This window comes from Eurypyga helias, unplaced genomic scaffold (assembly GCF_000690775.1).
Source record: "Eurypyga helias isolate BGI_N326 unplaced genomic scaffold, ASM69077v1 scaffold12712, whole genome shotgun sequence".
Lineage (NCBI taxonomy): Eukaryota > Metazoa > Chordata > Aves > Eurypygiformes > Eurypygidae > Eurypyga > Eurypyga helias.
In genome coordinates this window covers 6,503-22,720 of record NW_010237891.1, presented here as the reverse complement: position 1 = coordinate 22,720, position 16,218 = coordinate 6,503, and the positions used below count along the sequence as shown (strand labels likewise).

The following is a 16,218-nucleotide window of genomic DNA, read 5'->3' as shown; positions in this document are numbered from 1 at the left end:
AGGGGTCAGCAGCACATCGGGAGCGAGCGGGGAAGGCGTGAGCACCGAGCATCTCCAGCCGCAGCTGCTGCAGGTCCCCGCTTTAGGACAAATACAGCCTCCGTGAGTTCAGCTCTGCTACTAAGTTTTAGCTAGGAAGTATTTTCATCAACAGCAAGTATTTTCCTAGGGATGCAAACCCTTACCCTTTGTTTTTTTCACTGCGCCCTTGTGTGAGCTGGATCCTGGAAATGGATACAATAATTTGTGGTGTTTTGATAGTTAATTAACTGATGCAATCCCACGTTCTGAAAACGAAATTGTAGGGATACACTTGTAAACAGTCTGCTCTGTAATAGAGTTGATCCTTCAGGCACAAGCTTTATCTAAGAGATCTTAAAGGGTGCCTCGGTTTGACTCATGGAAAAAGCTCTGTGGCGCGGCACCGTGCAGCGTTTGCCTTCGTCTGCAGGACGAGCGGGAATGCTTGAGGCTTCCCAGCTGCTTTCCCAACTATAAACCATCCACACTAGAAAGCCTCTTCGTCCCTGATGGAGCCAGCACTCCTCATTCCCCGTGCAGTAGCTTCTCAGCCAGCACAAGGGCCTCCTATGCATTGAAAGTGGCACGACCAAAGGTTCGTTCTGATTTAGAAATAATTGACTCCAAATTTTAACAGATTAACTTCTGAGTTACCTTCTCTGTCCTAAACATACCGGGTTAATTTAGTATGTCTGTGTAGTTTGTGCACCTAAAGGCTTAGTTGTTAAGTGGCTCTCGGAGACCTGTAGTTGCCACAGGTCATCGCCAACAAGAACACCGACGGAGCCTGGTTCCAAGTGGCTTCTGGGCTCCTAGCAGGCCCCAAGCGAAAGCAGCATGAGCATACCTAAGTAATGACAGAAAACCACATAATCCTCATTAGAAATCTACTCCGCAGCAAAACCAGAGCAAGCCATTTCTACAGAAATTCTGGAGTGCCAGAAATTTGCATCGCTGAGTAGAAAAGTAACAATATAATTAAGAAGTGCTCATAGTAGTAATTACTGAAAATAAGCCATTTATAAAGCTCCACAATACGACTTAAGGGAGGTGGCGATGATGCATTACACTGTATGTAAAGCGAGGGTAACATTCCTATGCATGCAGAGGGCAAGTGGGAGAGTCTCCCTGCTGTAGAACCACGGAATGGTTTGGGTTGGAAGGGACCTTAAAGCCCCCCAGTTTCCCCCCCTGCCATGGGCAGAGACTAGCCCAGGTTGCTCCCAGCCTCATCCAGCTTGGCCTTGGACACTTCCAGGGATAGGGCATCCCCAGCTTCTCTGGTCATCCTCCAGACTAGTGAAATAGAGGAAAAAGAAGGAATATTTCCATGGAGTGGTAGTAGCGAAGATGCAATTATTCATCAAAAAATAAATGACCCTGTGTTCATTTCCCAGTGAGTCATCCAAGACTTCCCATTACTTTTTTTGGAAGTAAATTTAGATTTGAAAATCTAAAAGTAGATTCAGAGGAAAAGCTCAAATCCAGCCTCAGCTCTGGCCTGCAGCACACTGCCATGGCCTGGCTCACTCCTACGCATTGTGGGCAGCAGCAGAGCCCCCCCGAAACAGAGATGCTGGAACATAGGTGTCACACAACTGCACGCCGCAAAGTTTAGCTCAATTTTATTTTCCACTGTAACGGTTTTCGAATGATACATCATGCAGTCTGCCAGTGTATCCATCCATCTCTGATAGAATTTTAGAACGAAGATAAAAACACTTATCTCCAGGGGATGGGGGAAGGAGGGTTCGGGTCTGCTATCAAGAGTTTAATATGTTTCAGCATCGTTCGATGCAATGGCAAAAAATTTCCCCTTGTTACCAGCAAAACGTGTCCACAATTTATTTTTTCCTAAATTGAACACTACTGTAAAGATACATAGAGCCCAGAGAATACACATCTGCAGTACACGTTACACACTTTACAAACTAGACATGTATAATTCTACAGAATGCCTCAACCCCCGTGGCTCTCCCACAGCGAAAAGTGTTTCGACGGACGAGATTGTGAGCGCGAGAGAGGAACTGGTGGAGCGGTGTTCCATCCTGCACAGCGGATGTTCTCCAGTGCGCTTCGCAGTTCGTACAGGCACAGTGAAGACGAAAATCAAAGCAAGGGGAGATTAAGATCATCCTGCCCGTTTATTTTTAGATTCCTTCCATTTCCAAAGGAGATGTTTTTCATTCATGTTTGCACAAAGTCTTTCTCCTCCGGTAAGGAAAATCTCATTAGGCCTTTTCCTTTCGGACCTGCATGACCATTTGGTTTCACTACCCATTTATTCAAATGAAACAATGTTCAGCTTAAAATTCTTTATTTCATGTATTTCCAAGCCTTATTTATCAAAATTTCAGGCAAATGTGCATCTTAGTCCATTAGGCTTTATAAAATGGAATTTTAAAGTTACTCGTAAGGTTCTGTAGGCAGAAATGATCGTAGTAAAGTTTTTTGTGACTTATTCTTGAGGATAATCCACTCTCACCCTTGTTGAGTTAAATACAAACTTAAAAATGCATCAGCCAAGATCTTTCCAGGTTTAACACTTCCCTTGCTTTCGAGAAAACAAGTCGATGAAACGTGAACTCAAGGACAAACACAAGATACTTGAACATATTGTTAAAAGCAGCTCAAATGAGCAGGAAATACTTCTAATTACAAGCAAGAAGAACAATATGCACTTGAGTTCCATCTGAAGTACGTTTTCCATTTGTGAACAGTATTTCCACCAAACTTTGTCCCATGCATGACATTTTAGATGTGAAATTTAATTTGCGCTCTACGAATCACACAACTTTCAAATTAGCCTAGAATAAATAGAACACAACATTCAAAGAGCAAAGAAAGTAAGATCCAGTAATGGAAAGAGGAGGAGACAGGTTTTGAACCCTGCAGAGCAGATGTGTGGGTTTCATTTCTATATATAAAATGTGTAAGACTTAAAAATGGTACAAAAGTTGAATATACAATACGCAATACAAACTTAAGTTGCCTAATTCAAATAGGCTTGGAAAACAAGAATCTATATATAAGCAGAGTAAGTTCAATGGACAGAATTCATCATTTCCAATCGAGTAAACATCATCTGTGTTTCTTCTGGAGAATTTTGGCCTAAGGCATCTTTTCAGCATTTCAGTTCTAGAAAGTCCTCCGACAGTCTTGACGTAAAAGTTAACTTGGAGAAACTTAGATTAGTTTAGCTAGATGAACTGACTGGCTGATCAGCACTAGCACAATTAAGAGATGTCAAAGCTAACTTATTACTCAAGCTGAAGAAAGCCATCTAAACCGCCCTGCGTAACTAATGGCGATGCTGCGAGGGACTGAATACAGCTTCTACGCTAACGCTGCATCTACAATAAACTTCCATGCCGACGTTTGAAACTGAGAGACAGAAAGTTTTACTACAATACAAAATCTTTGACAGCAATTAAGTTTGGTATCTTTTCCCAAGACCAAAACAAGAGGATCAGTAGTTCATAGTAGAAAGTTCAGCTCTGAACAGCTGTTAAGATAGCACAGAGGGGTTCTGAATTCGTAATTTTATTAAAGATTGCATATGGCAAGTTCACAGTTCATTTTTCTGGCAGTGCACATGCACATAAAGAAAGAAAATATAAAACTTTGAAAAATACAAAATAAATTAAATACATGCAAATTTGCGACTTCATTAAATAGTTTTTAGCAAAATGCTCCCCAAAATAGTGCAACATTAAAAAAAAAAACAAACCAACAACCAACCAGTTAAATTAAGTCCAACTTCCTTTGCAATAACCTAAAGAATTTCAGTAGAAAAAAAACCTAAGGTCAAGTCACAATCTTACCAAACTCTCTACATCAACAAAATAGTTCTACGTCTACTAACGAACACGGTCAGAGGTTAGAAAAAGAAATCAAAATAAGAGCAAATGTCTGCAAAACGAGACCAGAGGGTGATGCTCGGCTGTAACCTTCCTGGAACGCACGCGTCGTTAAGACGTGCGGTTGCGTGCTCTGCACATCCGAACAAGGAGGATATGTGTGTGTGGCGCAGAAGCGGTAGAGGAGGAGCGGTAGCTTCTGCTTGCCGGCGGAACCTTCCCGGAACGATTCCAGTGCCCTCTTGCTGAGAAGATGGAAACTTTCTGTCTGGCACGGAAGAGCTATCCGAGAAAGGCGAGCGCTCCCACCCTCACCTCCGCGAGCACCAGCTTACCATACGTGGGACGACCTGCATTCCATTCTTTTCCCCTTGCAATACGCTCGTCGCCTCTTAACAAACGTATTCCCAAATTTGTTCTGCAAAGGACAGCTCGAGTGTACGACTCTCGCCTCCTTTTGGACCCTCTCTATGTTTTTTTTAAGGAAGGGATTTGTTGTTTGGTTGTTTCTTTAAGGTCTGTTCTGGTAGGGGACGCTGAATTCCGGTACGAACAGATCAGGGCTTGCCAAAGGCATGCGGGAAAGGGAAAGGGGGGGTGGGGAGGGGGTATGCTTGTCAGCTTTTCCAGGACAAGTTTCCCACAGCATTCTGAAAGCCTTCAAAATTTCATAGAGAACAACGCTTACAAACACGTGGCTAGCCATCACACTCCAGGAAAACCCACCACCGTAAGGAGAACTACAAGCAGATCGGATCTTAATTTTAAGATAGGTCACACAGATATATTCATGGAACTACCAAACTTCAAAACCTAGATCTATACTAACAGATTTCTCTGCATCCCATTCGATCTTTACCAGGTACTGCAATAAAGGTTATTTTATACAGTCCAAAGATTTTATCAGGATATTACAAATGGTTCTTTGGGGAAATTTACTTCTGAAAATGTAAGCAGTAAAATTAAACCATATAGCAGCACATTTTCATCCCCTAAAAATATAAAATAATATGTATATTATACAGTAAATCAGTCATGACAGAGCACAATCACCTGCCTTTGATGGCACTTGGTCATTGAACAATTAATTCTTTGATGCCAGAAGTCGGGATTTACGGATGCAACAGAGGACTTCCAGACAGCCTCGATCTGAGCGTAGAAGCCCCAACCTAACCAGCGCCAAGGGGTCAAACGCAGTCAGTGAGAGATTCTGAGCGGCAGACTTCCTAGCGTTACTTAGGCGGTTATGTTAAATACATTGTACAAGTATCTGTAGAAGAGTTGAGCTGAGCGCTTCTGTACACGTGGAGATCCTACGAAGCTCAAAATACCTGGGACCGGTGCATTGCAGATGGCTGGAGGAAGCGCAGGATGAACAGGATGTGGATCAGGTTGAAGAGGGAGGGGGAAAAAAGAAACTAGTGACTTAATGACAGTCCTTAACATGCTAAGTGGATTTGACCTGTCGAAAGAGAGTGAGAAAGGTAACGATAATTAGTGGATGGTTGAGATTGGAAAGCGAATAGGCAACGTGGCAGATCAACCCATTCATCCACTTCACAGCACCCACAGAGCCCCCGTAGCAGCGATGACACGAGAGGCACGTCAAACGCAATTTTAACAATTCCTGAAGTTAGGGTTTCAGTTACCAAGTCTTGGAGAGGGATTTTATCAGATGCATCTTCCCAGCCCACAAATTGGCACGGTCATAATGCAACAACCCTCCTGATGAAACTCATTCTTTGCCACCTGTAGCATGGCGTTATGTCTTGTCTAAATACATCTGTCAACACTTCCCAAGGTCTAATTTTTCATCCCCTTTTATCTCTCTGTTCTTTTAATGGGATTTTTCTCTCCACTTGGATATGCTGAAGAGCAGACGCGTGCGTATCTTATACAACAAGGAAGGAGAGTAACTGCAGTTGACTTTGGAAACTTATTATAAAAAAAAAAAGGCTGAAAAAATACAAATCCCCAGCAATCCTTTAAAAAAAAAAAAAGTTTGAAAAAAAAAAAATCCCCAACAATACTTCTGCTCTATATGTCTCCTGACAGAGAGGTGCTTTCCTAATGATATATATACACACACGTATGAAAAATGTGTTTACATAAATATATTTTAAAACTTATATAGTAGCATAATATTTTATAAAAATATACTATATAATCTTATATAGCATATATGCACATTATACAAGCATCTTTCCCACTAATTTAATAGTAATTCCATCCAGAAGCAAAGTTCAAGGCACGTCACCAAGTATAAAGGTGATTTAAAGTTGATAATGACCTATTTGAAATACAGACTTTTAAAAACTCTTGGGTTTGGAATTTTTTTTTCCCCTGGATTTCTCATCAGCCATGGGGAAAGCCCCACATAAGTACCTGAATGTGCCCAGCACATTTTAAAATTATCTAATGCAAAATCAGCCTTACAAAGTGAGATGTTTTCCTCAATTAAGCATTTTCTTGTACAGTTCAAGTTATAAAAATAAATAAATACATAAATCTCAATGCATTTATTCTAAACTAACAGTGGGAATTGTAGTTAGCTCCTAATTGTCGTCCTTACTAACACCTTGAAGGAAAGCAGGTTATTAATTTATGCATCTTACTGGCTAGATTAAATGTAGTTATTCATCTTGCTCGAGGATGGGGAGGTGCTGGGAACATACCAGAGACTGTAGGATACGGGGCATATTTGCACCGCGTGTTTCACGGATACAGAGCCTGGTACGAGCTGCTCTAATAACCCCAGTAGGCCATGGTGGGGCACTGCTGCAGTCGGTGGCCTATCTTCCTGTCAGACCTTGCCTTCTCTTTCGAAATGAGGTATCGGACAAGGTTGAGCAAATATTAGAAGGGCAGGACAGGCAGATAACCAGCTTCCTTCAGATTCGAAGGAGGAAAGGACACACATCCTCAACACGTCTGCTACTGCTCGGTCTGCCCAAGGTTTCCAGGCAGTGCCTGAGCACCCCGGGTGAGCCAGCTTGCTCCGGGTCTATCCAGAGGAGAGATTTCTACCACTTGATGCATTTTTTCCCATTATTCACTTCAATCTGGCAGTTCCTACCCAGTGTGCTGCAAGGCACATCCACGTTTGCTCATACTCTGCCTTTATGCTTATTTCCATTTCTAAAAGTTATTATTATTACAGGTTTGTTTTAATGATTTAGAAAAAAAAAACCTGTATGAAACCAAACCATACAGTGACTTTGACAATTTTCTGCAGGATTTGGCCTGAACCTTGTGAGGCAGCATGAAAAAGTCAAAACAATTTGGGGGTTGGTTTGGTTGTTTTGTTCCTATTTAATACACATCATATTTTTTTGCCTTTTAAATTCCTGGTATTATTTGAAAAACTTTAATATTAACCTTCTCTGCTACCTGCACTGTGTTTCATTATATTTAGAAAGTATTCCCATGGGCAGCTTTAAATACAACAATATACAACTGAGCTCTGTAGTTCACCAGCAGAGAAACTAATGTGCAACCACGCACATGACATGATTTGCAGCTACTCAAGGGAGTACTGTTCCTTAAGGTTTTGTCGAAATACTTCTCTCCCCAAAATTAAAGCACTTTGTAAGAATTACGTTGAAGAATACATTTCAACCATTTCTGTTAAAACAGGAAAGATTAAACTGTAAGAACTGGCTCAAAACTGTGCTACAGAAATAAACATTTAGAAATCCTGAGGCTGACTCCATGAAACCCTGGCATAAATTTAGCTGCACGGTTGTACCAAGTCCAGCACCACCTTATAGAAATGAGCTGCAACCCAAGCAGGACTTCTACTGCAGTAATTACCCTGTTAGCTGCACCAGTCTGAATTCCCCTTCTGATTATTTCCGAAATCTAGGTTTGAGGCATCTCCCAGGTAACAAATTCATTGCACTAGTATTTTCAAAAACATGTCCTGTGTGGACAGGGCAAGGAATAATAGAACCATGGAATGGTTTGGGTGGGAAGGGACCTTAAAGCCCACCCAGTGCCACCCCCTGCCATGGGCAGGGACACCTTCCATAGCCCAGGGTGCTCCAAGCCTCATCCAGCCTGGCCTTGGACACTCCCAGGGATGGGGCATCCACAGCTTCTCTGGGCAACCTGTCCCAGTGCTCCCCACCCTCTGCGGGAAGAATTCCTTCCTGATGTCCCATCTCAATCTCCCTCTTTCAGTTTAAACCCGTTACCCCTTGTCCTGTCACTCCCTGCCCTTGGAAAAAGTCCCCCCCGGCTTTCCTGTACCCCCCCAGCCACTGGAAGGCTGCAATAAGGTCTCCCCGGAGCCTTCCCTTCTCCAGGCTGAACCCCCCAACGCTCCCAGCCTGTCCCCATGGCAGAGGGGCTCCACCTCGCCTCACATCTCAAATCTCATAGGGATTTGCAGACACTCCTTGGCCTCCTGAGTCTCCTGTTTAAGCCACCTACCAGCAATTTACAATTTCGGGACCACATTTTATTAAGGCTCACATTTCTTTCTCTGACATCTGCTACTGTTATTCATCAAACACTCCACTTCCTGGGCTAGAAATCCTCTCCTTACATCACACACGTTGCACCGCGGCAACATCACCCAAGCCAGGCAAAGTCTGAGCCTCGTCTCACGGGCTGGCCCAGCTCTGCAGAAAAAAATGTCACCAATGAACTTCATAAAACCAGCAGAAGCAACACTGGCTGCTACCTACAGGGCAGGCTGCTGGCTTAATAAATCATAATCACTGACCAGTCTAACAGCCAGAAGTGTCCGTTATCTTTGCCGTGCATGATGAATGAGCGTAAGACAAATTGCCCCTCACCATGGTATAAAATTTTCATTCCAGAGAGAGATCCTTGACAGCAAACATTTCTATAGAAACCCCAGCTTTATTTCACCGCTGTTAGCTGAACAGAAAAGACAGTTCTGCTCTAATTCCAGCTGTGTACAACCGTGCCGTTGGAAAGCATGGTGTGCTTCTACGGGCCGTAGAAATGTCTCGGCGACTTTATCAAAATAATCTGTATAAAAGCTTCCCTGCACAAGCAGTAACTTTACTAACACTCTCACTCAGCCCCCTGAGCTGTCATCCAACAAGCTCAGAATTCAGATTACTCTGATACTCCCAAAATCCTTTGGTAACCAAATAGTTGCCATTTGCCACCAATCTTCTTATCCGAAGGACCAAAAATGGCTAGAACTGACCTTCTTCAATCACTGCCACGCTTGGTTTACTACATCTTCAAGACATCCTCCTAGATGTGTGCAAAAAATCTGGGACCTGACTGAGTTTAAAACCCAGTCATAATGTCTAAAATACAGTTTTCTGAAGTAGCAATCACAGAACAGACTTGTAGGATATCTTGCATCGGAAAGGACCCATAATTCATTGAGTTAACTCCCGCGACGTTTCTGACTGTTGACTTACGTGTAATACGTAAGTCAGAACGCTGTCGGGCGTTGGGCTCAGTCGAGCAGTAAGGAAAGCAGACTGATGAAAGCCATACAGCACCTCTACGGTCAGTTAAGAAACAACCACACCTACACACCTTTTCAACGGCTCCATGCCAACCTCTCGGGCTTCCATTGGGTTTCCAGAATTTTTTTTTTCCTAAAATTTTCCACAACCATAAATCTCTAAGTTTACTCCGTTTCTTCTAAAATCTTCCATCTTCTTTTCTTCCATCCCTATTATCCATGAGCTCCTCTGCAACGTGTTCCAAGCGTGGCCTGAATCTGCTCATCCTCTAAATCGTCTCAAAGCTAAAACTCAGCCTCTAAAACACGCGAGGTATTCTCTGCTTTCTGATTGTTTTTTGTGGACTTCCCAAGTCCCATCTTGTTATACACTCACCTAGTTTTAAGCCCATTTATTTTGTTAATCACTTTGATTAACCTGCAGTTGTTCACTTGACACGTGCCTGTACCCAACGTGTGGCCTGTTTGAGTCTGACACTTAATTTCACGGCAGATGATGCATTAAAGGTCAGCCCAGGCAGGGAGCAGCATTCTCCCTGCAGAGCAGCCGTTAGGATGGATGTCTGGAAATACTGTACATGCCTCTGTATCACACCCTTTTCCCTTTGCCCTTTCGGAGGTGGGAATGCCGTGCTGTAGACAGAAGCTACCACATTTGGCAAATTGCAAAAAAAGCAAATTTCAGCTCAGAATGAACTAATGCACAAAAGCACTCAAAGACTTGCCGTAATTCATCCAAAGGGATAGCATGTGGCTTGTAGCCACAGGGCTCATGGAAAACAGAACAGCAACAACCCAGGTGACACGAGAACAGCTTGAGTGCGAGGTGATGGATGGTTTGCATGCATGCACAACATGCAACGTTCTCCAAAACAAAAGGAAAGAAAAAAAAAAAGCACACCCAAGAATGCTGAGTGCCTAAAGAAACCACATACTATCAGAACAGAGAGATAAGAACTAATCCTCAAGGAGGGAAAAAAAGCAAACTCTGGCTGCTTTTCACAGCCGCTCACTATCATTCAACCCTTAGTATGGCTGGAACACAGTGACCATCTAAAATATCAGCAGGTGTGAAACATCTCAGAAGTAATGAGCTTTTAAAGAAATAAATGGGAGGACAGGGTGCATGGAGCACTCTCATGCGAATATGCTGCTCATCTTTCCAGACTGAGATTTTTTGCTTAGGACAAACCCTCAAGCCCTTGCAATTAAAGTAAAATATTTATGTTTGCTTTCAGAAGGGAGATGAGTAAGTGCAAAGCAAAAGGGGGAAAAAAAAATAAAGCTAATTTTGCCAATTTGAGAGCTCTGTGCTGCTGCCACTTTGGGATGCTCTACCCCCGTCCCAGGCTGGAATATCACAACATGAAAACATACTCACGTTACAGAAAGCAGAAAATTACACTGGCAGAAGGAACCCCTGGAACTCTATTTTTACTACACAAGTTTCACACCTCTGTGTGTGAATTTCAGTCCAGATTTAGCAGAGCATTTTAGTTTATTAAAAAAGCTTTAAGTGATAAGTCATTAAAAAAAAAACTCTCATCAGCAGCTTGCAAAGCATCCTAACAAGGCACTGCTCATTTAAATTGCTAATTTTCACAGTGAAACTTTTCACAGTGAAATTACCAGCAAATGACCCCGACTAGAACTCGAAAAAAATACTGCGGGTCTTCTAAGAACAGGGCTGAAATCTAAGGAAACTGGGTGATCAGTGAAAGAACAGATGAGTAAGTTACTACGGTCTTACTTCTCGTCTATTTGGTGTTGTGGTAGTAGCTGGAGTTTGACATCCCTCCCCCTCGGATGGCGTGGACAGCCGTTGGAGAAGACGCTGGGTAGTGACCAGGGCGGATGGGCTTGGCTGCAGAGTACAAGTAGGAAACCAAAGGAGACGTTTAGCTTTCACACAAGGTTTTCTACCTCACCTTCTCCTCTACTACAAGCCCCATTGGTTCCAAACATGGAGCTGTGCTTGGCAGAGTAGTCTGCAATCTAGCTCTGATGCTGAACACAGCACTCCCTTACCTCGGCCAACAACAAATACATCCATTTTCTGCTTGTGACAGAGCCGCCAACCATCCCCTCATCTATGCAAACATTATGGACTGTCTGTACAACAGAGGGAAGTCATGACCCACTCGGTGGTCAGCGATGTACTTTCTATGTCCAATCTGACTATTTGCATCATTCCAGAAGATGCTGAGACAAAGGGGTCAGTGGCTTTCTACAAGAGGTGGCACACAGCAGGAAATACCATGTGCTGCCTAGTTCTCTCTCAGGTTTTGAGACACCAGTATTAGCATCTCCATCCAAAACATTATCCTTCTACTTTAGTAATTCCAACAACATTGCCCCACCTTAAAGACCATTTGACTGCAGGCAGGCATTCAGATTGCGCCACAAAGACGTATCAAGCATTTGACTGCAGGCAGGCATTCAGATTGTGCCACAAAGACGTATCAAGCTGAACTACACTGGAAGGATTTTGACTTGACACAGTCCAAATTAACTCACAAGGAGGAATAATCAGGGAAAAAGAGAGGAAGGGACAAGGTCCAGAAAGGCAAGGAAAGCACGAAAGCAGGAGCGTGGGGGAGGAGGAAGAAAATGAGAGACTAATTTAGAGAGACAGGTTTTCAGGTCACTAGAAGGGCACACATGACCCATTATGCCACTTATTTACTGAGTTAAACAGCAGAGGCGCTTTAAACGTTAGGTGGGGCAGATTCTATTAAAAAGTGAAGTCTTTGAAGATTCCTGTGCAGCAGAGGATCAGACCCTGTGGTTTGCCCCCAGCTGCCGCTTTCAAAGCCCCCTTTACTCAAACATGAGCAAACAGACCAACCGTGAAGTATGTGAGCAACCACTAACCCTTTAGCTCCATGTCCTTACCGATTTGAGCAGAGTGTGCTCGCCGTGCCATGTTTTTGGCTCTCACGGCCTCCTTAATGCGATCTACCTCCTGCTGGTACCGTTTGCGGTCTCGCATGGCGTTTTCCTTGGCCTCCTTCAGTGCGCTCTCCAGGGCCTTAACTCTCTCTGCCGTAGCTCGAAGTCGTTTTTCCAGCTTAGGAAGCTCACAACGAAGATCTGCATTATCACGTACCAACTGCAAGAGAAGAAGTTTCAAAAATACCTTGTGAGAACTCATGGGAAAAGTCCTTTACAAGGAGAGACAGAACGTACCACCGATTCCTCTTCACACCTTGTATGCTACAAATGAAAGAAACGAGTTTCTTCCAGAAATGACTGTAAAAAGCTTATGTCAAAGAGAGATTTATTTTTAATCATGCAGTTCATTTGCCTAACTGAGGTATGACATTAATTTAAGTTTTCCAGAAAGACCAAAGAACAAGTGACTTCATTCCATTCAACAAAACTTCCCAGATCTGATCCTGGAAGGGGAGGGCCGAGGACAAACCCTGCTACTACGACATCCACTCTTCTAGACGTTAAGAAACTCTGTTTGTTCAGAACGCAGAAATGTCCAGCGTTTCACAAATACTTCATCACCTCATTGTTTCAAAATGGCAATGACTGGATATGGCTTCTAGACTGGGTAGCACCAAAAATTCATCGTCTCCACTGGTTATGGCATGCTTACCTACTTGTTCCTTACTCAGGCATATGGGAAAAGTGGAAACTTCAATGCCTCAAACATTGCTAAGACATTACTTAAGGCCTGTAGCTATAAATGGGATGATTATATGCAACTCTGACTTCATGAACTTCCTTAATTAAATATGAACCTGAGCGAGGTCTATCCATTATCCAAATAACATCCAACTTCACATGCAGCAATAGCTGACATAGAAAATTGATGTTTTCATGAATAAAAACCTGATGCAAACAGAAAATCCAGTACAATTTCTACTGAACAGACTACACCACTACTAGAAGTCAACAGAAAACTGTTCCAAAGGAGATATCCTCCCTTTACTTGAGCAAAGGGAAGAAAGTGGCTTAATCTACCACATTAATAATCCAGTAAAGCAACAGCCTGTTCTAACATTCACACTTTGTTTGACAATGAAAATGTTTTACACCTGCCAGTCCAGGCTCAGTGCCAGAAGAAAAACACAAACAAAGCTAAAAAAACCCATGAATTGTCACAATGGGCTTTTTCTGCAAGTGCTGAACCCTTGTTTTACCAAATAGTTATGATCTGAAAGAAGAGCTGGATGGTGTCACGTTCAGGTCAAGTCCAATGTCATTTTTCCCTTTCAGTTTCTCGTGAGTTGGTTTTGAGTAAATAGACGCTGATGAGAACTATAAAAATCCATATCTGAGAACCCAGCAGATGTGTGAACCAAGTGCAAACCCAGGCAAAACAGCAAAAGGCAAAGTGCTCCTAACATGTCCTGATTTCCAAATTTAGAAACTAGGTCTTCAAACCATCTGTTCGCTGGGAATCTCAAGATACTGAACCTTTGTGGGCACTTGTCACGGTCCGGCACTGCTGGCTTCTTTGGCACTCCCACAGGAAGAAATAAAGCCAATCTCGGAGAACACTGTGTCTCGCTAATAACAGATTCGGAAAACCTCACGGGTGTTCTGTCACCGTGCGAAGATGAAATCAAGAGCATCCGTACCACTTTATGCTCAGGGGGACACAGTTCAGAAACACTGACATCTGACAAGAGACCGTAGGAAATGATCCAGTTTTAGGTCTCGAGGTGCTATATACATACACCACTGACATACACACGCTTCCAGTAAGCGGAGGGTAAGGCTCTTTCCTTGACGAACAGCCAAAGCGCTCGCCTACCCCACATCCCCTCCACCCCCCGTTTGCACACTGAGCACCTCGGGTGAAGGGCTTTCTGTAGCCCTTGTCTCTCTGAACGGCAGAATTGGAAAGGAAAGCGGAACTCCACGAAAGAGGGAGGAGACAGACAGACATGCCCAGAAATGGCCAACCTCAGCAGCCCTTAAGCTGCACAGAAAATCTCTCTCTCTCTGTTCTCATACTCTCCGGTTGACTCCAGCCAAGTCACCTCCAAGGGTGCCTCTGAGCAGAACTATAGGTACCATTTCCTCAGACAGTACCCGATACCTTCAAAAATTATCCTTTTAAACATAAAAAAAAAAGGTAACTACAGACCAGTGATACATGCACAGCTTTTCCCATAGCTGACGTTTCAGAAGCGATTACTATTAATCAGTGAAAAAAGACACAACTGCTTTTGACTTAATAGTAACAAGGAAGGGGGGAAGGCAGCCCCTACCTGTTTGTGAACCTTCGTAAGCTGTTCCAGGTTGTTCTCAAGAAAGGAAATTTTCTGCTTCTGCGCGGCACTTCCACCCCCGTCGTCGCTGTCGAGTTCAACGCTCTGCACAGAGTTGCAGCATTCAGCAAAGCCAGGGAGAAACTCAAGCTCATGTCTTTTGTGAATTTAAGTTTCCCAAAGGTGGAAAAGTCTTCCAGAGCCCCAGATTAAAGAGGATTTATTTTAACTGTTCATTTGATGTTCGAGAGCCACATTGGCTACACAAAAAATAGACAATTCTTACTGAACAATTATGGGGGAGATCCTGAATAGGAAAATTACAGATTTTAGTGGGTAAAACCCCTCTTCCCTCTTTTTTTCCACTCCTGGGAGGCATTTTTATGTGATAGGAGTTTTCAGTCTTAAAAAAAGAAAGTATAGAAACTCTTCCCCAAAACTACTCTGAAGGACCTAAAAGCATCGCGACACTTTGACAATTTATGCAGCTTCTGCCTCTTATTCAACACTCAAAACCACATTAATTTCTGCCAGATAATAATCTTGCCAGGAAAAGGCTGCCTAGTCATAAGTCCATGGGAAGAAAGGACCACAGTATTCCGTGTAGCGTATGTCAGTGCAAGTTATACTGAATAATTTCTGGTACCCATTAATACCATCTTTGAGAATGTTGTAACTGAACTGAATTGAGTTGCTTCACTTCACTTCTCCACCAAGACTTCTCCTTACCAAATCAGGACTAAATAAAAACTAATAAACACCAGGAGAGTTTTAATCTTATTACTCACTGTTAGTGCAAAAGACAATAACCCATTTTGTAGCAACACGCACTACAGGCTTCCAGCACATCACAAGAATGCTGCAAAGAAAGACAAGACCTCGGTTTAAAAGGGCGCAGCCTTACTTTTTTAACGCGGGTGGTGAGGTCTTGCACGAAGAGTTTGCGTAGGTTGTGAAGAGTCTGAAGTTCTCTTGCCTGGAATCAAAATAATCACAATTAAAAAAAAAAGCACAAACCAGGAAGACATAGTAGATACTCCAGGGTAAAACTTCTCTGCAGATTTGAGTAGATAATATGCCTTTAGTGTGATTTGCTTAGAGATGTACCTGCCTGCAGGCACGTGCAGCTCTCAGGCCATGCCCCCGCTGTTCCCCACCGAAGAGCTCTTGCCCCTCCCAAGGTGTTCACCAGGCCGCAGCTATTTCAGAAGATAGGGCAACTCTTCCTCAGCGTGTGGGGAGCCAACAGCAGAAAGCTGAAGTCTCACAAGTCGGCCACGGTTACACACGCCTAGCGACGTGAAAGCGCTGCCTTCCCCCTGTGGCAAACACACCGGCCCGCTCTGAAAGCTTCTTCACAGGCACTGAAGTGCTTTTTAAGTTTGGGCGAAAACCTGGGCTTTCCCAGCTTTCTTTGTATGAGTCAGCTTCTCGGGCTCAGTGAAATAATCAACTCACTCCAGACTGGAGCTGTGACACAAGACGTGGCCACCCTGCGCCTACTCCCAGAAGGATGGAAGCGCTAAATCATTTGCGGGAAAGGAACCTATATGGATTGGCAGTTCGCCCCAATCCCATACTGGAGAGATCTGTCTTCCCAAAGTTAGTAAGAGCAACCTTAGCTTTTCCATTTTACTGGAGTTTAAAT

The 16,218-nt window shown here is 43.3% G+C and overlaps 1 protein-coding gene across 1 annotated transcript in view; it reads right to left on the bottom strand.

Moving 5' to 3' along the window:
• Positions 1 to 10,760: 10,760 nt before the first annotated feature.
• Positions 10,761 to 16,218, bottom strand: part of LOC104506633 (kinesin heavy chain) — a gene marked incomplete at its 5' end in the record, with an annotated part of 10,733 nt that continues 5,275 nt past the window's right edge. Inside the window, 4 exons of the mRNA XM_010147643.1 lie at positions 10,761 to 11,203; positions 12,235 to 12,451; positions 14,571 to 14,675; positions 15,475 to 15,546. Coding sequence (XP_010145945.1) covers positions 11,097 to 11,203; positions 12,235 to 12,451; positions 14,571 to 14,675; positions 15,475 to 15,546 — 501 coding nt within the window. The remainder of the gene's footprint in view (positions 11,204 to 12,234; positions 12,452 to 14,570; positions 14,676 to 15,474; positions 15,547 to 16,218) is intronic.